Source organism: Motacilla alba, chromosome 2 (assembly GCF_015832195.1).
Source record: "Motacilla alba alba isolate MOTALB_02 chromosome 2, Motacilla_alba_V1.0_pri, whole genome shotgun sequence".
NCBI classification, from domain to species: Eukaryota; Metazoa; Chordata; class Aves; order Passeriformes; family Motacillidae; genus Motacilla; species Motacilla alba.
Window position 1 is genome coordinate 52,921,338 of NC_052017.1, and position 26,694 is coordinate 52,948,031.

General features: G+C 38.5%; 1 protein-coding gene across 12 annotated transcripts in view; it reads right to left on the reverse strand.

The window, feature by feature from the left end:
• Positions 1–409: 409 nt before the first annotated feature.
• The window catches only part of SUGCT (succinyl-CoA:glutarate-CoA transferase), a 319,512-nt gene continuing 293,227 nt past the window's right edge, over positions 410–26,694 (reverse strand). For 10 of the 12 annotated variants that reach the window (XM_038127213.1, XM_038127210.1, XM_038127201.1 and 7 more), the window contains one exon: positions 410–743. In XM_038127213.1, the coding sequence (XP_037983141.1) occupies positions 580–743 (164 nt within the window). In that variant the 3' untranslated portion in view covers positions 410–579. The remainder of the gene's footprint in view (positions 744–26,694) is intronic. The other 2 variants (XM_038127205.1, XR_005255720.1) reach the window with 2 other exon arrangements.

The following is a 26,694-nucleotide window of genomic DNA, read 5'->3' on the forward strand; positions in this document are numbered from 1 at the left end:
TGTTGAGATTGTCATGACTATGCAATGTAATATAATGACACATTAGTAACTTGGAATTCCATGGAATAAAGGTAAAATTTGCAATGGTTACTCTACTCTCGATCTAAAATAGAAATGAACAAAGTTTTCAGGATGGATAATTCTGTTCAAAATCAATCAGATCAACTATGAATTTGTAAATAAATTGCTTTCTATTATGACATAAAGCAGCTTTCTGTGAGTGGGGAGTCTTAAAGTTTCTGCTTCTTTTCACTAACATCATGTCTTTCTGGGGACAAATGTTTAGGCAATTACTGTAATTATGATAAGGACTCCATTTTCCCTGTGAAGTAGAGAGAATAAGTAGTCACACAGGACTGTATCATTACATTTATTCCCAACCCCCCCAAGAAAATCTTTCACTCAGACATCATGAGATTGTTTATTTGATACATCAGTGTTAAAATCATACAAACACACATGGAAGAAAATTAGGAATTAAATTATGTCTTCTCTTTGAGTCCCATTAGGGAAACTGAAGGGAGCAAAGAGAGGACAAAGTAATGTGAACTCAGTGTGAAGGAATGTAGCTAATGTTCCTTATCTGACCTCATGCTGAGCCACAGCACCAGTGCAAAGCAGTTCTTCTATAGCGTCATCCTCATACCCCAGCACACTCTTCAGTATCTCCACTGTGTGTTGTCCAACAAGTGGAGGTGGTTTTGGATGTGACACAGCAAATTCACTGTATCTGACACCTGGTCCTGAAAAAAAAAAAAAAACAAACAGGAGAATTATTTTCCAGAGTTACTACCCATATTTATATTGAATTGTTAGTTTAAAGGAAAGTACCTCATTTTCACACCAGTTCTAATCACAGTCCTTACCACAGAAATGTTATATTCTGAAATTACAGACTAAAAAGATTCCAGTTTGCAACAATATTCCAATAAGCCAATTTTAAACTGTTCACTCAAATGCAGAATTGCTGGATAGTCATGAAATGTTATGAAAATCTTCCCATTTTTTCCAGTGATATGTATATGTATATGTATATGTATATGTATATGTATATGTATATGTATATGTATATGTATATGTATATGTATATCAGGGTGCTTTGAGCCATATTATGTTGCCAGTCTTCCACTCTCTGCTACCGGAATAGCAATGCCCAGCCCACTCAGGATGCGATGAGATGCAGAAATCCCCACATTTCTACAACATGAGGCAGCACAAGCATAAGGACACAATTCAGTGTCATGTTAACACACTTTTACTGTTGTCAGAGTGGTGCACAGACAATGGGCAGCACCATCTCCAGCTGGCAGCAGCTCAAGTACCTCTGCAGTGTGCTCCATTCTCCTGCAGTGACAGAACTGCCAGCATGCAGAGACATGGTATTCCCCAGTTTGGTTTACATGTTTTATCAAAAATGCAAGTAGCAGTAACCATAAGAAAATCAACAATGATTTATTTGCTCTGGCAGGAATAATTTCAAAAGTGAAAATCTGGAAGCTGGCAATGATAAGAAGTCTTCTTCTATTGCAGGTTGTCAGATCTCATGTTTTAGTGGTGCTCTGTGGTAAACTGATTTCAGTGTAGGTCCCTGCACATAAGTAGCTATATCCTTACTACCAGACTCAGAAAGGAGAATGAGCCACAAATTTATTCTGGGATCAGAAGTGAGGTATGCAGACACACAATGAAAGATTACCTATCTCATGGAGAAAGAGACGACAATAGTTTCCTTAACTGCTAATTGAAAACTCTTTTTTAATACAAAACTGAAAAATCTTTGATGCTATTGGCAAAAGGATTACTCTATTAATAGTACTGGCTTTTATTACATCATTAAAAGAATTTACAGAAAAGGTTATATTTCATTGTATCTTTGTCTACGAAACTACAGCTTTGCTTTGAAATGCAAAGAAATACAAAGAACATTTCAAAAACCATATTTATTTTATATCTGAAGAAATAGAATATTGACCAGCAAGAGAAATTAACCACAGCATGAATCGGTAAATTTAATACATGAAGCTACTACTTATTTGAGCAGAGATGTTGGCAAAGGTCTGTCAGGATGCCAAAACTTGCCATTTTATTATTTTTTTGCCAGTCTTCATGAATCAAATGTTTAATACAGTAAAGTATCCACCTCCAGGAAAGACAAAATAAGACAAAAGGTGCCTAGAAAAACAGTATTTTTAAGCTGATTTGGTACATTTCTGACAAGTATTCTTCTGGAAGGACTAATGGTTGGACTTGATGATCTTACAGGTCTTTGCCAACCCAGATGATTCTGGGATTCTATATATAGTTTCTGAGTTTAAAAAGGAAAGGGGTTACAACTGGGGACTTGCAGACCAAATAATTTAACTTCAAGTTCCATTCAATACTGGATAAAATAATCACAATGAAAATACTCAGCAGAGAAGTAACAGCCAGCAAGTACCTCTTAAGAACAAATAGTATGTGTAATCTCTTGTCTTTCTACCAGGAAAAGGGCTGGAGATGAGATACATCCCACCTAAATTTAGATATCAATAATCTAGATAGAGAAGTTTAGTGCCTTAGACACTCTTTGGAGATCCTGAAGATGAAAGTACGCACTTACAGTGTCTTCTAAGACACTGGTAAATGAGTACATCTGGCCAGATGAATTGCGATCACCTTCATAGAGGAAAGGGTAGACAAGTGCCCTAGATGGGTAGCTTTACCACCCAGACATCAAGCCAGGTGACATGACCCTCTATCATGGTTCAACTCCAGTCAGCAGACAAGCCCCACACAGCCATTTGCTCAGTCCCCCACCAGTGGGATCAAGGGGTCAATCAGAACAGGTAAAGGTAGAAAACTCACAGGTTGACATAAAGAGAGTTTAATAGGGAAAGAAAAAGCCTTGCACACAAACAACAAGAATTCTCTACTTCCCATAGTCAGGCAGGTGTTCAGCCACCTCCAGGGGAGCAGGGCCATGTGACAGTGACTTGGGAAGACAAATGACAAAACTCCAAAAGTTCCCCCCTTCATCCTTCTTTACCCCACTTTATATATGGAGCTTGATGTCATACAGTCTGGAATGTTCCTCTGGTCAGCTGGGGTCACCTGTCCTGGTCATGTCTCCTCTCCCATGTACCCCCAGTCTTGCCAGTGTGGCAATATGAGAAGCTGGAAAGGTTTTGTGAAAGCCCTGCTCAACAATTTTTAAAAATCTCTATATTATCAACCCTGTATTAAGCACAGATCTGAAACACAGTCCCATACCAGCCACTATAAATAAAGAAAATTGCCCCTACCCTAGAAAAGACCAGCACACTCTTCAACCTGTAGGATGCCAAATCAAGATTTGATTTTCAGAAAGAAAATTCTCTGCTATTTTCCATAAACTGACTAAAGAAACAAGGTCTAGATAAATCCAAAGCCAGTGCAATACTGAGATGGAAATCATATTCAGATAATTGCTTCTTGGGATCTTCTAAAACAGAACATTTTAAGTGAGCTCCAGAGGAATCTCTTCAGTATGAAGCACTTATCAGTTTATTTTTACCTGGATGGCTGATGGAACTCAGATCTAACCTGCTCAGCTTTCTGAGGACTTCAAAAGCTAAAACTTCCTGTGAAGCACATTTTACAATGACCTGATTACATTGGAGGAATAGCCTGGTAAAAGACGGTGAAATTCAATAATGTCAAGGGGAAGGAATTATGTTTCATTACATAAATACAGGGCAGGGGACAAACAGGAAAGTAGGAATAGTTAGGGGTTATTCTAGATCACAAAGTAAGGATGAGTCAACAACATTGCGAAAAAGGCAAGCATCATACAGGGGTGTACAAACAAGAGAGATGCCTGCAGGACACATTTTTCTCTAGTTAGGGCTGGCAAGTCACAGCTGGAGCAGTGTCTGGTGTGGGGCCCCCACTGCACAGCCATCTGGAGCACCTGAGAGCTTCCACAAGACAGCAACTGAAATTTTCACAGGAAACACAACAGATTGAACCAAGTGGGATCATGGACCTAAAGAGAAAGGCTAGAGAAAAACAACTTCAAAACTGTTTCCAAAAATGTATAAAAACCCCACCACTACCACTAAAATAAAACCTAACCACACCCCCCAAAATCCACACAAACTTCCTGGAAGGGGGAAAGAAATCCTTTTTCATGTCCATGATGAGATATACTTGACTTAAATTTCCACAAAGGAAACAGTAGGAAACAAAAAAATAAACTTTTATAATGGTAGGGGTAGCAAAATGCTGAAACAAGCCATGGGAGGAGGCTGTGGAGTTTGTATCAATCCAATCTTCAGAAAGGAGATTTATTCTAGAATAGTTGATCCCACAGCTGATCTCTGGGGCTTGCTGATGGTTTAGATCTCTCACAGACCCTTTCACCCACTATAATGAGTGCTAAGAAACAGCTCTCATCAGGGATAAGTTTTCTATTAACTTGTTTCTCTGATTCCACTCACTTCAAACACACTGAGTTCAATTTTCAGAGGAAAACTTCAGTGAGAGATCAGTACATTTTAAAGGGAAAGGTGACATCACTGGGCAATATTTGTATTAATTCCTCTTCTTAGGAGCGAGTAGGAGCCCTAGGAGGGCAGAACTGGCAGTAGTGCAAGCCACAGGAATGATCTCTGTGCCAGCTGAAATACTTGTGATGATAATTTCAAAGTAAAAATGCCCTTTAGGGATTTATTAGTCTAGAAATTCAACATAGCCACAGAACTATTATGCAATTTCTACTTAAAAGAAAAGATACAAAGCAATCTTATTTCAGCTGTGTGTATCTGGGAGCTCTTTACACCGAGAAATCAGCAAACCCTTAATGGTTTAGTAACTATAGACTTTTCATTCGCTTGTGCAAATTTTTTCTAACATAAAAAATTATAGATCTCAAACCCTGGGATATTGAAAGACACAGAATAAAATCTCTAAAGAGAGAAAACCAAAATTGACATTGTGTGCAACAGACAGAATGCTTCATGCTTCCCAAAGAAAATTAATCTTACAAACTAGAGCATGCTGGAAAATTGCACAGCAATTATAAAACCAGTGTCTTCCTTGAGCTTTTATTGTTTGATGCATAATTCATCACGCTACTTTTCACTTTGATAGAGTTATAAAGTTATCTACATTCATTCAAAGGAGCTACTTGCTAATGATCCATCATTAACGATTCTCTGTTCTTTCCTTGTGTAACTTCTACTTGGCTTCTGTGTCAATTAGGAGGGTGCAAAGCTTGCCAGTCAGGCTTCAGCAATCCCACGCTCCTACTGAACAACGCTCCAGGAAAGCAACCAGCAGAATGCTATGCAAATGCTAATTAAACACAACTGCCTTATGAGGAAACCATCCCTAGAGGCAGAGAGAGGTGAACTGCTTTAATTAAGGTCAAAAGCATTTGCATGTGGGTGAGTTACAGGAGCCTTGCAGATGAAAACAGGCCTTTGCTGGAGTAGAAGCAGGGTGACTGGTGAGGGGGAGTAAGGTGGTGGTCATCTGTGCATCCTTGCTGTCAGCAGGACATTCAGGCATGAACTTAAGGGGGCATTTATTGTCACCTGTAAAAAGCAATGAAAGAATGAGTGGTAGCTGTAATTTACCTTTGTCCTGTTAAATTGAGTCTGTTTCTCTTTTTGCTGTGATTATCATTGACAGTAAAGCAGAACTCTTTCACTACATTTAAATTCTAAGCTAATATTTTGTTATTATTATCAACATTTTGATTTTGACACGTTGCTAAAATACATGCTGTGCACACCACATAACCTACAAGAACTAATAGTGTGACAATAAATCAAAATTTTTATAAATTGCAACCACAATGACAATTGTACCAACACATCTTGAATACTTGAACTGAGCTTCATTATAAAAAATTCTTTTTCTTTGGTGCCTATCTACTATGGCTAAGCATCACACTGAGCTATTAGTTAAAGACATACCAAGCACATTAAAGCAAAAGTGAAAAAATGAGATAAAACCACTGAAACAGGTCCAGAAGGATCCTGCGAGAGTGAGATGCCTTTGAACACTCACCGTAAACAGGTGAAATACACAGCAGTCTTTCAAACATGTCTCTGGGCATTACTGAGTTTGGGACAGCAGAAGCAAAGTAATTTTCACTATACATGCAGCAGAAATTTCAATTCTATTACATGTGCAAAGCATAGTATATAAAAATGGATAAAGGTAATAATCTTTGCTTTGTCCTGACAAATAGCATTCTTCCAGCATTGTACAGCAGCCACCGGAAAACACATTTTCTACAGCACAGGTTAGAGCATATTGAAGCAATCTAACTCTCAAACTATGTGGACAAAATCAGGCCTGGGGACAGCCAAGCTCAGGAGAAAAGTCCTGATTATTTGTTATTATTCAAGTGGGACAAGGAAAAAAAATGGAAAATTTGAGCTAATGGATGTGTATACATTCTGCTTGAAACATATCATCTACCTTTGCAAAAACAAGAGCAATGAGAAACACAGCATCACTTGTTAGTTAGTTCTACCCAAGCATACAGTGTAATTTATGCAGATGTAGGAATCATATGAAAGCAAACAGTATTTGGTTTGCATTGCGAGGTTTTGGCTACAGGGGAAGCTTCTGGAAGCTGCCAGAAATTTTCCCTACATCCGATAAGGCAAATGCCAGCTCTAAGACAGACTCACTGATGAACAAGGCCAAGTCAGTCAGGGGCAGTGGTGACAGCAGCTCTGGGGCTTCACATTTAAGAATAGGAAAAAACCTGCAGAACAGTAAGCAAAAGATAGAAGTAATGATGTGTGACAGAAATGGCTCTGTAGATGCCAAGGTCATAGAGGAAGGAGGGGAAGGAGCTGCTCCAGGTATCAGAGCAGAGATTCCCTTGCAGCCTGTAGTGAAGACCATGGTGAGGCAACTGTACCCCTGCAGCCCATGGGGATCCACGGTGCAGCTGGGACCAATCTGCAGCCTCTGGAGGACCCCATGCCAAAGCAGCCTGAAGGAGGCTGTGACCCTATTGGAAACCCACACTGGAGCAGGCTCCTAGTGTGGACTGGTGGAGAGAGGAGACCATGGCTGGAGCAGGTTTGCTAGCAGGACCTGTGACCCTCTGGATTTCCACACTGTAGCAGACCATTTGAAGGGCTTCAAACCATGGAGGGTCCCAGCTTGGAGCAGTTAATGAAGAACTACAGCCTCTGAGGAGGACACACATTGGAGAAGTTAGTAGAGGACTATAACCCATGAGAAGAACCCCACACTGGAGCAGGGAAGAGTGTGAGTCCTCCCACTAAGGAGAAAGGAGCAGCAGAAATCTGTGATGAACTGTTCACAAGCCCCCATTCCCCACCTCCCATACCACTGTGGGAGAGAAGGTAGAGAACCAAGAGTTAAGGCCAAGAAGAAGGGAAGATTAGGGAGAAGGCATTCTTAGGATATAGTTTTATTTCTCATTATTCTACTGTGACTTGATGCGAAATAGATTAATTATTCCCCAAGTTGAGTTTGTTTTGCTCTTGACACTGATTTTTGTCCTTGTCTCAACCCCTTTCCCTGACCCGCAGAGTAGGTGAGTGCTAGAGCAGCTTTGATGGGCAGCTGGTGTGCAGCCAGAGCCAATCCACCACACAAAACAAACATGTATGCCTCTTTCAATAACATGGTGTTGCTACACAGCAGTTTTGCAATTCCAATGAAATATCATCAACAGTTAAGAATGATGGCCCAGAACCAACACATTTGCACGCAGATCCTTTATATGCTACAGGTCAAGTGTTTGGAGCATGCAATCAACTGGTTATGAAACTGGCCTTAAGGAGACCAGCAGGAAAGAAGCAGTGATTTTTAAGGAAATGTAAAGGAAAGTGATGCAAAATAAGTCCATGAGAGGGGCTTCATGGCTACTATGAAGAATATATGGGTGCAGAAAATGATGTGTGCCGGGATATGATATGAGGACTAGACCAGGAAAACTGCATTTTGAGTGTTATGGTTTCTTCCCATTGGTCCCAGCCATGACTTCTCTCCATCTATTATTCCCAGCTGAGAAGATGGTGTGCCCAAGCACACAGCACTGCACAGCTTGCCTACACCACTTTGCACCAGGTTTCTTCCCCTTGATGAAAATCAAAGCAGAAAAGTATACAAGACCAAAAAGCTCATTATACAGTACTTGCCAGTATGAGTAGTGCTCACAGGCTTCAAAGTAATTAACGACCTGCTCCATCTCGACTGGAAAATTCTCATATTTTTCTTTTTCTTACCATAGATCTGAAAGTTTAGGAGCTTGGGAGACTTTCTGGGAATCTATTTAATTGCTGGGAAAAATATTTCTTTTTGCATTACATTAGAGCAGGTGATCTACCTTTTAAGAACAACTCAGAGTGGAAAAAAGTAATTAAGGAAATAATATTCAAAGTCATGCTCCTCCTTCCTTACTGCTGCTTCCACTTCCTCCCCCACTTGGAGCACAGTCACACACTTGGCATCCAGCACAGCTGAGAGGGGGGAAAACTTTGGCAGGATTAGTAGGAATCAGTAGCTGAGACTGGAGAGGATGGACAAACTTGCAAATGGTGAAAAAAAAAGTAAACCTTGCTCTAGGTGCCATAGAAACACATATATAAATCATCAGTAATACTAAACAGTAAAATTGGTAGGGCAGTAAATAGCGTCAATACTAGAAACATCTACAAGCCACATTTTCTCATTTGGACAATTCTGACTTCTATGGAAGAGGTATGAGGAGAGTCCAACTGCACACAAGTCAAGAATTTTAAAACCGAAGCATTGTGAGAAGAATGACTTGACAGGCAGAGGGTAAACACATATTATCTATGATAGCCATGATGGGTGTTTAAAAATGAGATCACTTTTAATCCAACACTTAGGCATTCAAAACATCCCCTATACAATTCTGAAAATCCTTTGCCAAGTACATTTATAAAAATACTTTTTCACCTGAAGCTGCATGTAAAGAAATGCATTAAAAAATATTTTATGTATTTTGTATCAACCAACATCTTGGATATTATCAGTGTAAATCCCACTCAACATTTATATAACTCTTTACATTTTCCAAGAGACATAATACTAACTGTACCTAATTAATATTGCATGACTGCTGGAGTAAAGGAAATCATTTATCAGTCACTCTCGCTGCATATTTGAGAGTAATCCCACATTAATTGTGCTATCCGAGTAACAGAATTTTGTGATAAGACTCTTGGCACCCAAAAACTTTAGAAAAAGTTGCAGTATGGTGGTATCTACTTCTTCCCACGTGTATGATCTCGCGATGCTGAAAATTTGTCCCAACTTTTTGTATACTCGTGATCCCACTCCTTCCTGAAACCCCCAAAGACCTCAAGAGGGGATTTAAAGAACGACAGGAAGGAAGATGACCACTAAGAATACACAGAGGTAGCAATTTTAAAGAACCATAAATTCCCTAGGCAATAATCTGCAGCTCCATTTCCTAAGGAAACAAGTTTATGTGTCTGTACTGTCTTTTTAATCATCTGTTAGTCTGCCTTGTCCCTGCCACACACAGTAACTTCTGAATCTGTCAATCTTGACAAAAGTGTAGAAATCCCAAGGTAAATAAGTTCTTAACAGTGTTGTGAAAATGGCAACTGCTGAAGGACAGATGCCCAAACTACTGCCCTGATGACACTCAGAAAAAAAACCCAAAGAATGAAATTGTTATATATGCTGTTTGGCTGCAAATGGTTTACCATGAAGTACAGACACAGCTCTGTCAGATACATCTAGCACGTATTGTAGAAGGTTTAAAGGACAAAAGGATAGTTCAGGTCATAATAAGGATCAAACATGGAGTTTATCAAGGATATAAGTTTGAAGTAAAATGCTATTTAGTGCCAGAATTTCTTTTAAGTAGCTTTTCTACAGTACTGTGGAAGGTGTGTTCTAGGGTTTTTTTTATTGTTCTTACAGGAAGGAGCTGAAGAACTACATGGCAAAGACAACTTGCTGGGAGAATCCCGGCAAAACTCTAAAAGGAAAATCCTGCAGGCCCAAGCCTAAACTACTGAAAATCCAAGCTAAAAACATAATTTATTTCAAGTAATAACCTAATCAATACAAAACGCAATACATAATCCCACCACAGGATGCTGGTTAACCACAAGTTGTGTACCTAATGCAGAAATTACAGAGGGAAGCTGAACTTGTACTACACAGGAGGTCAGATCATAATATGATCACAGTGGTTATTTCTGAGCAAAAAACATATGAGTTTCTTAAATGCTCATAAGCAAAACTGTTTCCACGCAACAGGGCTGAGGTTAAAATGCCTCTCTGAATCTCCTGTGATACTTAGAATGTCAAGCACGTATAGTTTCATGTTGCATCTTTACTGTAAGCCAAAAGGCCTTAGCTACTGTAACGTATGGAGAGTCATTAGAGAGAAGAATGCTTACATGCATGGAATAATAGAAAACAAAATGCTACCTGAAATGAGCCTCTTGTAAGCACAGAGCATTGCCTAGTTGCGACACACTCACATGATCTGGAAGGTGAATCATGCCCCCAGCTGAACAGGAAGGCAAGCAGCTCCTGGAGGCTCTCCTACTGAGCGGAGTAAAAACCATTTCCAAGTCCCATGCCTTGTGGTTAGTGTGAGCCTGCATGTTGGAATAAGACACGCCAGCCAACCCAGTCTGTATCTCCTCAGTGCACCAATTTGTCCTTTCCTGTGTCCTGTCTCCAGCTATAAGTTAGATTCTTTGGCTCTTCAGAGACCCAAAAAGTAATCCTCTTGGCCAGCTGTGCATCATCAGAGTGGGAGCAGATGAGCTCTTCCTTGCAGATGAGCTCTTCCTTACTCTTTAGGCAACCAGCTGAAGCCCAGATATATGAAGCTGATAATTCAGGGATGCAAGACAATGCACACTGAAGAACATGCACAGCCTAATCCAAAGTCTGGGTATAATTTGTCTTTCTTACTCAAGGGGCACTTTTTCAGGATAGGAGGCTTTAAGCTTTCTCCAAACAACTGGTGAAAATAACTAAAAATTAAAAACATTTGGGCCTTCCATTAACACAAGTTCAAAAGAGTACACAAAAAGCTCCCCTAAGAAACTTTTGAAAATGCATTTCTTGTTCCCAAACACCCTGACAAGGTTCACAAGCCTGATACTCCAGCTCCTAGAGAACATTTTTCTGTGGCCTGTCCTTTAAGTATTTCTTTAGTTATTCCTGTACCCTTCTGTAAGCCTGGACATCAAAACACAAGACAGATTATTTTGCAGAAGATAAATAATTTTCTATGTCCCTTTTTTATGCCTCTAAAAAGCAGACCAGCTCTTTTCAGTACACCTTGTAATGGGAATTTATGTTAAAATTATTATTTTTGATAGCTCCCATCATGCTTCTTTAAGTCTCTTTTCAAAACCAGAGGTGTTGCACAGTCCTATTCTGGAGTTCCTGTCTGATAGTATTAGACTCCACTGTAACATCTCCTTTGACAGCAATGGTTGGCAGCCAGAATACAAAGTGAACTGGATGGCAAATGGTTTTGATATTAGTACAGGTTACTTATTCCTTTATATAGGATGATTAATGTCTTACAACATCCATCTTAGCCCATCAAGAGTAAGAAACTGAGAAATTAAAGCCTTCCTCAGTGCACCTGTAGCAGAACTGATCACAGCCACTTTTTAAGACTTTTACATTGATTATTTTCCTCAAAAATCACTTGTTTTAGCCAAAAGCTTAAATCTCAGGAGGAGTATATTATTTTTAAAAGGCAAAGATTAGACATTTAGTTAGATGTCAAATCATGTGTCTGTCATATGCTGTATGGATATTGCTACGCTTCTTTATTCTATGTGTCTTCACATTGTTCCTCTGTGGCCACAATACACAGGCATATAAACCTCCACATTTGGAAAATTCAACAGTCAGTTGATAATTTCTTCCCTGGTTGGTGACCCACACAAAATAAGTATCTTCAGAGTGAGTATTAAAACAATGGGAAAAGCCATCACTTACAGCACAGCCAAGGAAATTCTGTTGGTTGAAATTCTTCAGCACAGATCAGAGCCAGGTAACTCTATGTTTGAGCACCATGGAAATCAATTTTCAAGCAAAGCACCTATGATTAAGTAGGGCTGAGCACTGTGCACAGCCTGATCATTCTTCCAAAAAGTCTCCCACTCCACCCTCCATTTACTTCTGCTGTCCCCCTGTGTAGCAGAGTGAGGCCAGTTCTAGCGCACAGGGACTTTCCCTGGCAAAGGAAGATGGGAAGGGATTTGATACTTTGTTTTGGATTACTTGAAGAACTGCAAATTACATTTTTAGCTCTTTTTGGGTAAGGTGCCCAGACTCTTTGAGGCATAGGCTACTAAAAATGCTGGCTGAGTTTTGAAAAGCTCTGTGAAACCTGGGATGATTCTTTGAGTGTCATACTTGAGACATCTTTAAAGGGGCCCATTTTCCCGTAAAAGCTGAGGACGTTTGAAAACCTTTCCCTTTCAGGATGCCTCAATTTGACTGTGCAGAGACATCTGGTATTCAAAGTAGACAAGAGGAGAGAGTACGCCTCCTTGAGCAGAGGAAAGTAACATTCTAGACATATAACTTCTTTCAGCCATTTCTTTTATTTTTTCCAATTTCATATTTAAAAGAAGTCATCAGGTTAATCTTAAGTTCTTCAGAGGGAAGCAGCGTGCTTAAATTGCAGTCTGTAAATGGGGTTAGAGAGAGAGAGAGCACACTGCAGATTAGGCTGGGTTTTTCCATTGGTTTGCAATTTGTAAGTGACAACTTGATCAATTCTGTCTCAGCGTGGAGGGCTGGGAACAGTTTTTCTTGTTTTCCACTGTTTGCTGCCAATCCCTGACATGTGATATTCAGCTCATCTTCTTGCAAATATCAAAGCAGTATGGGCAGGAGAAACAACCATGTCAAACCAAGCAGCCTTCAGTATGGTTTTTGGTTCTGCGGGTGTGCCAGTGCGAGCGTGTGAATGTCGCTTAAGTATAGGCTGGTTCTCTATCAAAGTTCTTGTGGTTTCTAACATTTGCCAGCCTTTACTCCAACAGAAGGATTTCAGGTTTGTGTTCTACCCTAAAGTGGGCAAAAGAGTCAGAAATCATCTCTCCTCCCCCGCAAAGACTAGAGTAGGATTAAGAACCAGAAATTTAAGTCAGACACACCCATGAAGAGGAATGAGGCACAAGATTAGGAAGCCATCCAAAGAATGGTTGCCTACCTCCTTACTAAACTAAATTGAGCTCAAGTCCCTTTTTGCTCAAGAAGACAACTGAAAAGCTGGGGAATAAAAATTATAAGCAAATTGAAACCAGCCATGCCTAACCAATACCCTACCTTAAATGTGCACAGATCAGTTTCATAAAATATTTCCCCATTCTCTTTTTCCTTCTCTTAATACTTTGACTGTTTCCTTTAGTTGCCCTTTAAACTGCAAAACAAAATGCTTTTACTGACATGGTTTGTAATTTTGAAGCCCAAATCTTAAGCAGCAGGTGCTTAGTTTTAATGGATTTTTTCCATCCCCAAATGTCTGGGATCATCAGTTGCACCTCCCTCCTACACAGCCCCTCACCTTTTATCCTTTGCCATTTGTTTTTGTGGATTTTCATTTAATATATTTCTTCTGCTTTCAGCAATCTGCTTTTTCACTGCAAACCCTTCAACCACATATTTTACCTCATACGACTGGCAAGTGCTGTCTCCTAAAAAATCCATATAAAATATGAAAGGCCTTGCTGCCTCTGGTCTTGCTATCTCTGACTTCATTTTCAGCAATGGTCTGTCTCTTTTACACTGCACTGGCAATTTGAAAGGGCCTTAGACTGGTTGTAAATATTTGCACCACAGGAACAATTACCAGGTTTTAATTGCCAGAGGTCCTATGGCTTCTCTGCACGTGCACACACACACACAAGCACATGCACGCACACACACAAGACCCACAAACCAAAAAAAAGAAGCCCAAACCCCAAAAAAAAACCAAACCAAGAAACAAAAAACAAACAAACAAACAAACACACACACACACACAAAAAAAAAATCAACCAGAACCAAAATAACAGTTCGGTTTAGTTCATACAATTATTTTGAACAAGTCTGTGTGTGGGCACATTTGTTCCATACTAACAGGTTTTGTTGTTTTGTTGTTTCCATTTAATTTTAGCTTTTTGGTTGATTTTCCTTTAGTCAATTTTCTCTTATAATTTCTTTTTTTTTTTTTTTTGAGGTAATGTAAATTATTTTTACAGGCCTCGTCTTAAGGAAAATTCAAGGAAAAAGCATCCATACTCAGGTTGCAATAGCATATATAAAAACATGGATTAAAAGTAGCTGTGTTGAAAAAAAATGGGATTTACCTACTAACACTGGAACTAGAGATGCTGAAGTAAATGAATGCCTGCTCTGCCATGGTGCTGGTAGACTGCTCTTGAACACAGTACAATTTAACAAAGTCTAATCATCAGTCTAATCATCAGATTAAAATTCCAGTAATAAGGAACTGATTCCTTGTATTCAGAAAGACCTTTCCAAAGTTTATGTTTGAGTTAGTCCTCCACCTGTATTTGTATTTGACTATTAAAGAACAGTTTATTTTTTCCATTTGCCTTTCTATTGCTTATCAGATACACTTAAACATCAGTATTGCCCAAAAAGAAATTACATGTTGCAGAAATGACCAGAACCTTATTTGATAATAATTTTGATGTGAATTTGACTGAAAACTCTGCCTTTTAAAATATGAATTTACATTGTTTAGCAGTAAATCACAAGGGCTCCCATAGGTTTCTCATAACTAAATTTTAACTGAGCTTTCCATTCTTAACAAGGCAGCCCAATTTCAGAAAGCCATACCAGCCACTTCCTAATTCACAAAACTCAGAGGCTATCTTCTGCACTGAGCATGCAAAAATGTTTAATACTAACACAAATACCTCTCACAGATTATTCTGATTCTCAGGCTGATTTCTAAGCCAGCTGTTCTCAGACTGATTCAATGTGCAGATCTCATTTTAAACCAGAGTAATTCCCTAGTTACCTGCCATATAACTAGATTTTACAGGTGTAGGACATGTTTGTAATACTTGTTAATCTACTTGCAGAGGAAAAAAAATCATAAAATCAAATAATTTGTGTCACTTTCTTGGATTCTAATGTTTTCTTCCCAACTTTCAGATACTATATCAACAGAAGAATGCCAGGAATTACATCATGCTTTATACATGTACCTGTTACACATTATATTCATTAATTTCAAAGCCAGATGCTATTTTTGTTTGAAGTAATCCTTGATGGTACATTTTTAAACACAGATACTATATATTTATTACATTCCAGTAAGAGTAACTGCTTGCTATGAGATACAAAAATTTAAATTTACCTTAATTATAGATCTGTTACATTATAGCTTTGTTCTTCTCCACATAAGTAGTGCAACTAGCTTCCTGCTCCTCTCAGAGCTTATTCTCTGTAGAGCAGTTTTGATAAAGAAACAACACCAAATACAAACGAAAATGATGGAAATATATGAAACTCATCAGAAGAAACTAATCATCATCTAATAACAAGGTCAACCATAGTACAGACTGGGAATTGAGCTGGGAATTCAAACAACTGGATTTTAACCAATCAACTCGGTGATCACAGGCAAATCATGTTCCATTGCCATATCTTTGTATTTCCTGTACAGTTGTGTTAGACTTGTCTATTTAGATTATGACATGTTAGGAGCTCCAGTAAGTGCTTACTATTTGTTTATACAGTGACTGAGAGAATGGGCTCCACATTGGAATGAAATAAAAATAACAATTTTCTGATATTCTGTCTCCCAGAGATGCTTCAGAGGAGTATGAACCACTGTCCCAAGTTATATCTGATAAATTGTGTATTACTCTGTGGTGGGAAAGATTTCTTTCTAATCCAAAATACATCTGTCTTGCCGTGCTGCAAGTGATAGTTTCTGGGCAGAGAGCATACTAATTGCAGGATTAAACTCTTAGCTAACTCTTGGGTGGAAACAGTTTCCCATAACGTGGTAGAAAACACATGTTGGCCTCTGTCTGCAAACTCTTGAACATCATAGCCCTGATCTTGACTGGGATATTTAGGTACTCTATTGAATTATGTCTATGCAATAAAATGCAATTAAAATTAAATAATAACTAGCTATCAAAAAGTATTATTGAGATTTTAGTGGCTCCAGTACTGCTTAGCCAGGCTTAGTTACTCTTTGAAGGCAGAGACAATTGTGCTGAATGTAATGAATTCTGCACCTCCTTCAAATAAGTAGCACACAAACTTAGAGCTGAAAAATTAACTGTGATTTCTGCTAAGCATCTTAGGAGCATTTAAACTTTACTAAGACACAGGGATTTGAAGCTTTTTAAATCTAAAGTGTATCTTTGCTTATAATATTTTCCTATAATATTTCTCATTTTGTTGGATGTACACACTATATCCTATTCTCAAAGGTGAATGACTGACGCTGCTGATATGACACAGACCCCATTGGCAAGCTTCTAGAAACAGCTGTCCCCCAACATCTTTTCTTCCCATGGGTATGTAGAGCAGGCAGATACCAGACTGCCAAACACAAATGTGGAGGAAATATTTCAGAAATTATTCTGTGTACATCTCATCTTCTTAAGGCTCTCCAGTCAAAAGACATCTTGCTAACAAAATACTAAAATTCCCACATTGTTAAAATGTACTGAAGATGCTGGAGGCAAACACATTTTCAAGCTAAGCTAGATTGTTTGATGAAGTTACTGGTGGTGTCAACCTAATTTTTATGTTGGCTGCAGTGCCAACACAAGCAGTACCACTCTATCAAGAGTTCTCTATTTTGTAATACTGAAGCAAAACCCTGTGCCAGAAAGCATTAGTAAACCAAAGAGCAAAGTTAGCTGGATGAAGGGGGTGAATGCAGTAGGATGAGGTATGCAGTGAGTTGTGGCAAGAAATATACTTTATGTTCAGATCACAAACGCAGATTTGTGTTTGGGAAAACACAACTCTTCTAGAGAATAGGATTAAGGATTCTAGAGGAGAAGGTAAAGACTGCCATCCTTAGCTTCTAATTCCAGCACCTTCTAACTCCTCTCATCCCTTATCCTAAGGTGGCCTAACCAATCACATGTTACAACAGAGAGGTCTGCCTTTCCAGCTAAGCCATTTCTGTATTTTTCTGCTTGGCACTACTCTTTGGCCTCATTTGCCAGCCATAACCACCATGTCCACAACGTGGACAAACCTTCTCCCTTTCACAGAGACCATAAAAGATAACACAAAAGCAGAAATAGTGGCTCATTCACAGTGATGAATACATTCATAGTGGCTCAGTACACAAAACCAGTCTCTGAAAATGGTTAAAAGTAGATTCTGTTGAAGGCATGTGAGAATACAGGAGGAACATCCAGATTTCCCCATGATAGTTTTACAGCCTCTAGCAATTCATCATCTAGCTCCAGTATCCCACCCTCTTCTTATGCATACTGCCCCATTCTTCCCAAATCCCTCTCCCTAGTCTCCTATTAACCAACATCTTAAACATCCTGAGGTTAATCAACACAAGGAAGTTAATACACCATGAGATAATCTACCCCATATAGCTCAATTACTCATCAACTTTTAATGCTCTTTTAGGTTCCCAAAGCCCACAACTCCCCATAGCATTTTCTACTGAAGCCTAAACCTTTTCCTCACTTGCTCCTTTTCCCACTCCTTCTCCAAAACCTTCTACTGACCTTAAATGTAGAATACTCTAAATGTTTGATATTCCTCACTATTTACATTTTTCTATTTTCTTCATTAATCAGTGTACTCTCCCATCTATTTCCTCCATAAAGCTGACCAGTTGCATATTGTGCAGTGAAAGCAATGCTTGAGACAGAAAGATTGGCAAGTGTTTCTGACTAAACTGACCATATTTGTTGAACTCTTCTTCTGGACTTCTTAGATCTCTGCAGCTGGGATTTATCCTTAATGATAAGCCAAGTAACCCCACTTTGCAGCATGCACTGCACCAACATGTTTTAAGCAGGTGTAAGAAAATTCAGCAAAGAACTAACGCCTCCTAAAAGTGCTAACAGAACCTCAATTCATGATTGAAATATGTAATGCCAATTTAATACACAGAGAGAATTTTTTGTAATTTCTGTCTGGGTCATCCAGTCTTCTTTAGAGGCCGACCACAAACCAAACAAAACCAGAATCAGATCAAGAAATCAAATACAGTGGACTTGTTTCATTTTACATTATTTAGAACTTTTAGGTAAACAATATCATTTATGTACATGCAACAGCAATCTTAGGGTACCACAGACCTCTACATCGAATATGAGAAACAGCCTTTCCTGTCAGGGAAATCCAAATGCTGTTTTCTTGAGTGACTCAAAGGACATGAGTCATGTCATGACCAGTGCATATTCACTCTCCTAGGTCAAACAACAGAAGTAGACTCTTTTGTGTAAAAAGTCTACATACTGAGCTTCATGAGCGTGGCACTGCAACAGGCTAATCCAGGAGAGCAAATGGTTCCTCTCCACCTTAATTCTCAACCAACTTTGACTCATAACATGTCTAGAGAGAAATAAGACCACAGTTTTCACAAATGACTGTGTAGGAGCTCTGGATGCTTATACTATTAGATCTGAACTGCTTGTGGTAGCCCTGATTGAAAGAAAGTGAACTCTATGAAGTTCAGTCCTTAATATAGCTTCTGCTGGGTAATGAAAGTCAAGAAACCAAATCACTTATCAACTTCGAAAAATTTTTCCCAATTAGTATTTTTGTGCTTTAGCTGTCCTCTTTTAAAAAGACTTATGAATCCTTTTGAAAATATTATACAGTATCACTCCAAATTCTATTAAAATAACTGTGCTCTGCTTGGTTTAGAGACACAGTGTGTGTTCTACACACATGGAGAACACATCTAATTTCTATGGCATACTTCCCATGACATGTGGAAACTGCTGTTGAAATCTATGGCAAACAACAATATGCAAATAATCCTTACATCTGTATACAAGTAAACCCATAAGTTTCACAGAAGTTGCTCACATTGGATGTTCTTAGATTGAGAAAGATATAAAGTGATTTTTTTTCATTATTTTTTATGAAAGCAACGATGATTTCCTTAATCCCACTCATATACTAACTTATATTTTACATCAAGAACAGTTTTTAATGGGGTTCAGATCTGAGTTTTTAAATTAAGCTTTGACTTTCGATATCCATCACATTTAAGGCCATAAATAGTGATGCTTTGAAATAAGAGATTCAGAACCAGATTCAAGAAATATTTAGTCATTTAAGCATGGTGTAAAATCAATTAAAAGGATTGTAAAAAATAACTTAGGAACCAACATATTTTGGTAAATCTGGGCTTTCAGATTTTCTGAGCATAGAAATAAGGTCCCTTTCTGAGAGGCCACAAAGTGATAATGTCAGGAAAGTAAATCACCGGTGATTTAAAATCTTTTATTTGTATTCTGGATAAAAATGTTAATGAAGAAATACAAATATTGTGCTATTTTCATTACAAACTAGCACCAAGTTGAAAATAACCTTTCAGGGAGAAACTGCAGTTAAAGGAAAGTCCTTAAGAAAGGAAGAAAAAAGAAGGTGGAAAAGAGAAAGCAACCGTGAATGTGGGAAAATGCTATAATGGTTTAGGAGAAGTGCTTATGTTGATCCACATCTGAATCCTCATCCAGATACATCAAAATCAATGGTAATAATAGTAACATGGAACCATGGACCATGTAGAAAAATTCCTTGACTGCACTACAGCACTGTAGTATAGGAATGGGAATGCAATGAAATCAACATCTTTCCACGATTTGAAAGTTTTAAATTAAGTGGTAGAAACAGTGAAGGTCTGAGGTTTATTAACAGACTGATCTACAAGGTGTGGCATTTCCCTTAAGTTCAAATCAAATATTGCCAGTGATATAGGAATCTGTATTCCTTTATCTATATAAACAGTTCTGAAGGACTGTTTAAAAAAAAGGAAAAAAGGATGAAAAACTCTACAGAGTTGTAATACATTCTGCATAAGAATGAATACACGTACAAACCCCACTATTAATCTTGTGATGAATTCAGTATAAGTTCTGGATCTTACACTCCAGTATAACTATGAGTAATTTACATTAATTAGTGGCATAAAGAGTTTGAAGAAGGAGTAAATTCCATAACAGAACATCTAGATTTCCATTTCAGCTGGTTAGATGCAGATAAGCATCCTACTTATATAAACAGATGTACTGGTATTGTATAGATGCATGCACACTTGCACTTAGAATGAGATGATTACTAGACAGATATTTATATGTTAAATATATATATTTTATATATATATATGTATATGTATATATATATATATATATATATATATATATATATATGCACACACAGCAAACATACAGTCACTTTCATTTCTTAGACACTGAGATTCTTAGGTGCTTACTGTCCACATGGAGGATATTATTAAGAGGAGGTGCATGGTTCAGTGCGCTACCTTCTCAAAAAAATTCTGATCCTTATCAAATAAATTCTTTGACATTCCCAGTACAAATCTGATGGGGAGCAACCATTGGATAGAGACATAAAATTCTAGCACTTGCACTCACTTGCTATACAGCTTTACATAAAGTAGTTACTCTGTGAGGTTGTGATCCAGCAAACCATTTCAGCACTTGCTTAAATAAGCCAGCCTCCTCAGCTGCAATGAGTGATGATGCTATTTGCTGACTCAACTCTTAGGTTATCGTGAAGATCTCAGTAACACTAGCATGGAGAGAGGAAGTTTTTAGAGCAGCTAGAGCATTATAACCAACATGACCAATAAACTTTCCTTAGAACAACAATAAACTTTTTCTATGAGCCACACCAATCTGCCTGGCTGCAACAGGCTTGAGAATTCTACACTTAGTGAACACCTTCCCTTTGTGGTGTGTGTCCCACTCAGCCCTAATCTCCATACTGCCCACAGTCTGGCTAGGCATGCTACTGTCTTGTTTGCCCTGGTACATCCTGTTTCCTTTCCAAAACAAACTAGAACTGGTGAGAGCAAGGGGCAATGAGAGTGCAGACTACAAGGAGTGGGGAAGTTTAGCCAGCCACATCTGTGAGCTGTGAATGTCCCTGCATTGCAGACTCTTAGACATCAGACATAAAGAGCAGGAGAAGAGGCTGTGATAGACCAGAGCCTAGAACATGTTCCTCCTCTGCAGGAAGGAAAGAATGGCTCAATGATGAATAGGTATTCAAGGACAAGAAATTAATTTATTATGACCTAAGGGAAATTTCTCTCTGTCCCTGTGAAATGGGGATAACATTTCTTAAGTGGTTCCCAATTGTGGGGTTTCGTGCCCCGGATTGGGGTGGCCCCAAAAGATGGAAAAGTCTCTCCTCCAACTCATGCCTTCAAAGAAAGTCTTCTGTTGAATGGTCTCAAGGTTGTTTATTGTTGGTTATCTAAAAGATTCTTCTTCCGAACTGCTGCGGCCTGTTCAGCAGATCAGACAAAGGCACACCACCCTCCCAGGGGGCTGTTACCATCTTTTATATCATACATTACATGTTAGATGTTTGTACTTTTTCCCCAGTACCTACTATCTATATTGAATGGTCATTTTCTACTCTAAACCAATCTGTGAGTGCCAACATCACTAAAGACATGGAGGTTAGGAAGGAGAAAGAAGGAGGACAGGGCACACCCAAAGCCCTCCATCTTAGAACTCCTGACCCCCATGTACAAAACTTGCACCCCTGCGTACAAGGCTTAAAACCCCCCTGTACAGCACTCAAAAATCCTTCCTTTCACTTTGTGACTACTTCTACTACAATACCTAAACTTGTGTGTGTGGCTTGTAATTCTTCATAGAGTTGGTAATTTGCTCCATGGGCTAAGATCAAAACCCCACGTGTGTCTTTGGCTGCATGCCAGGGTCTCAGAGCCCCCTGCTAGCGGCTCTGGCCATCCAGGGCACCCAGAGGGATGTCCTGGGTTCCCACACCCAATATGAGGTTTATGATTTTATCCATTGCTTTGATGAAATAACAGAGCCATTAAAGTATCTAAGGCAAAACAGAGCTGTATTTTCCAATTAAGTTATGCAAAAAAAAAAAAAAAAAGTTAACATTGGTACAAATGAAAAGCCAAACATTTTAAAAATTTTGTATGAGTTAATTCCTACTTGTGACAAAAATGGAATATACTGCTATGATTACTAAGAGCATACTGCAATACCAGAATGAACACTTGCTTGTTTATTTCAAAGACAAAAGCAAGGTCACTTTGAGCATTTATGCCCAGGAATTAGCCATCTCCTGTGGAGAACCAGTTATAAGAAAAAGCAGAACTTTATTACCAATACCAACTGAAAGTGTCAAATTATTTAGAGACAAGTGAAACTGCTATCTTTTTGATGCAGGCACCTAGTCAGGAACGTGCCTACTACCTGCCCACTAGATCAGAACAGAGTTCTTGAAGTGATTTTATGCAAGTAGCTCACAACTGTTTTCAGATGGATATGAGTTAATAACTTTGAGAAAAGGCTTATAGCAATTCAGATCTCAATGGCTGTATTTCTGTCATACATGAAAATGGTCTAATCATCATGTTTCAATTAACACCTCTTACAGCACAACTTACTGTCGTTCTCTCAGTTTCCTCTCAACATACAGATGACAGATTCTGAAAAGGATCAAATATTATAAATTCTTCCAAAGGACTCCTTGTACAAAGGATGAGACACTGAAAGCCAAGAAAATGAACCTTCATTTTAGCAGTGTGCCTTTAAGGCATTAATAACAGAGGCTAAAACAGCAACAGTAAACTTTTCCAAACTTTTCCAAAACTTTTTCTAAACTATGTTTAGCTGTTATAATTCTGTGTACTGCCCCAAAGAATTCGAACACCCACTGAAACCAAGGATCTTCCTTTACACAAGGAGACATAAAACATAATCCCATTGGCTTTAAGACGAGTAACTTCCAAGAGGTTAGCTAGAGCAATTTATTTGCAACAGGTTTGCTGCAATATTAACTTCTCACTAAAGTATGCAATGTTTGTCTTTCACAAAACAGTTCCACTTCATTTTCTATCAGAGGGCCACCAATCCTTCGTGCCAGGATTTCATAAAATTAATAAATCTACTTCCATAATCCTTGGTGCTTTTACTGACAAATGTAATAAATGACAGGATGCAAAAGTCTGCAAGCCTACTGGGATTCACTTCCTTTTTTTTTTTGTTTTCCTTGACAAGCTTTACAGAGTAGCACATGAGACATGCTCATGTGCTGTAAACCTAATCCTTAGCAATTTCCTCTTTTCCCAAATAATCCAAGTATTTTATGAATAGTGAAGGATTTCCTTTATCAGACAACACTTGCTGTTTGTTTTAAGTTTTTTTCCCTATGTGAGTTCTTCTCAAGGAAATTCATTTTGAAACAGTTGGATGTTCTCGGGTAGCTACACTCCTAAGGAAATGGGTAAAACTTGACTGAAAAGGAGGTGTCCTACACTTTAAAGAGAAATGAAAAGAACTGAGAGAGAGAACTGAGAGAACTGAGGCCAAACCTGACAGGACCTACAACCAAGGAAGTCTTTCTAACCTTCTCACAGCAGGCTTTTCAGTGCCAATTTTTATGCTTTTATCTCTGTAAAAGATTTGCCTTTCTTTGCTGTTGCAAGTCACACATAGATTGATTTTTCAGTGTTGATGAGCCTGTGAAGTCACATAGGCTCCTAACATTTTCTTGGGTGATGCTCACCACTCCATCTGCAATGGAAGGTGTTGCCTTACTCATGGAACAACCATGCTTATATGCCTGTCTTCTGCAGCTAGGCCTGCACCTCTAACCCCATCCTTTGCCTTCTGGAATTTTAGTTGGCAAGCGTACTAGTGCACACACACGGGCCTGCAGTGATGTGGTGTCAAGAAAACTTGTGGACAAAATGCCAACACAATAAAAATCAAAGTATACTATAGCATTGATCCATCTGCTAAAAAACTCTGATTTTTTGCTACAGAAAGAGCAGTCTGAAATACAGCTCTTCAGGAAAAAGCACACTGGTTTGTATCACCTTCCTGCCACCCCACATAATGGCTCTAGTCACAACTTTACCTTATCCTTCTGCTACTGAGAGACACCCTTGATTTGCCTGGGAAATGGGGAACAGGGCATTGTAAGCACAACTAGTCCATTATTTCTTGTTAATTCCGAAAGGACAAATAAAGGGATAAACACAAATCTTGGCTGGAATAACTGTAACAAAAAAAAAGTTGAGTATGTTTTTTGACAGTTGGTTACCTTCAGGAAGTCTTAAGATAGTCTAAAACTCCTTCTTCATCAAGAAGAAAGACTGCTCAAAAGTTCCTTAAACTGTCAAGCAACACTTAAGAAATTAATCAAATTGAAACAATTTTCATTTTGCTACACATCCAGCTCCAAATTAAATATTGCAGGAGCATTGAAAATCTGAAGAAAATGCCCCATGAGGCATAGAAAACAATTAATGGGCAAAAAAGGAGACTTATTCAGTGCACCCCTCACCCTAGAAATTCAAGCCAATTACAGTAGAAATAGTCAGTGATTCAGCACAAAGATTCCTTGGCAGACTACTGAGGAAAAGGCACAACTCCAGCTAGGTCACTCAGAGAAAAAAAAAAAAAAATGCAATAGTGCATCATAAGGGCAGGATTTGAGTTTGCAGCCCTTAAAAGGGGGGACATTTAATTCAATTCATATAATTTCTAAGAGGACCTTCTTCATTTATATTTGCTCTCAAAACATAAACCTAAGAGTCTTTTGTAGTCACAGGGTTAAAAATCCTGGGTCTCCAGGATAGCTGGAGACCATCAAGGGTCTCTCCCATAGCTTAACTCAAGGACTGATGCATTTCAGAGGGGCAGACTCTGACACTTCTGGGAAGAACAGAGTGCAACCCAAAATTTAACCTCAGGGATTCTGTCATCGTTTTCCCTGAAAAAAAGAGGAGGGCCAAAAAGAGGAGTCTCAGGTAGTTGCTCTGAAGACATGTCGAAGGAGTCTTGATTTTAACTGATGACAGAAATAATCAAAAAAGGAAGTTTGCGGGTTGTTTGGGGTTTTTTTCCTTTTTTTTCTTTTTTTTTTTTTTTTTTTTTTTTTACTGACAAGGGAGCCAAAATTTTGGTCATTGTCAGAGACAAGATGAGATGCCAACCTTCTATCTGCCATAGACTGAGAAGTCCAGTTCTTGAGTATGCATGAAACATTTGTAAAAGTAATCATAGAAGAGCTATAGATTAGAAAAACTATAATGGAGAAGATAAAATTGAGGAAGGAATCACAAAATGTGGAGAGAGTGCATAGCTATGGAGGCAAACAAACAAACAAAAAAAAAGAGTTAACTGTTTAGGACCCAAAATACTAGAGAGAGCAGGAGAAGGAGAGGAGAGTTTGGTGTTAAAAGTGATGAAAAGGTGACTGAGATGCTTACCATTGAGATTCAGAAAAAATGCTGGAGCAAGAAGATGGGAGATATGAAGCAGAGTAATCAACTGCAGCTGAGGAAGTTCTTACAATCACAAGAATTTTTCAAAATATGCTCAGCCAACTGTGGTTGACTCGGTGAATAAAGCAGTTAGCAACAGGAATGAAATAACTGAGCTAAGGGACGGTGTGGTAGAGGCCAACAGCTGATTTGACAAAATACAGCAAAAAGAAAAAAGCTAACTTGAATGGATTGTGTCTGAAAAAAGTCAACTGCATGAGCTTAAGCTTCAAACAGAAAGAAAAGGGAAGGAACTTCAAGATACATTTTCAGCTTCTACAGTTGTCCAAGTGCTTTTAGCAATGAATTTATCTTGAAGATAAAGCTGTAGACAGAAAAATACTTGTCTTTTAGGAATATTTTAAAAACATATGTATGTATGATCTTATTTGCCTAAAAATAAAAAGATAATGTTAAAATAGAAGTTTTACTGTTTTAAGAAACACCCCAAACAAACTCCATGTCTTCTTACCCTTCTAATAATAGAACCACAAAATACCACAATACAAATACTGTTCTTGTAAAACTATTGTCCTTGCAATGATACCAAGGGTCCCAGAAGTGTGAGGTTCATTAATTTTACAGTCCAGATGGAAGAGTATGTGCGTGTGTTCCACAGCACTCATACAAAACATTTAGAACACAACCATTTTGAGGTGATACTGTCAATATTTAAATAATGCTAGGTCTCTTATTTTTTTCAATACTGTTGTGTCAGATAACACTTGGCAATTTTGTAACTAAAGGAGAACAAGGGTTTTATTTCCTACTGCTGCAACACAGACTGCCTGCAGAAAGCAGTTTTCACAAAAGTTTTCAGATGAGGCTGTGGAATCTCCATCCTTGAGGTTTTCAAGGCTTGACAGACAAAGCCCCAGGCAACCTGGTCTGAATTCAGCAGTGAATTCAGCCTGCTCTGTCCAGCAGGATTCTAGAATGCACAACATCCATTATGAACAATTTCAATATTTATCTCCTGGCAGATCGTCTTGGTAATAGACCCCTAGTCAAGCATGGTGTTCATGACTTACTTGAGCAAGTAAGATTAAATAACATGCAGAGATAAACCTGATATTTGAACAACATCATTTGATGAGGGAGTGAGAGTGATAAATAAACTCAGTATCTGACACAGGGAAATGGGGTAA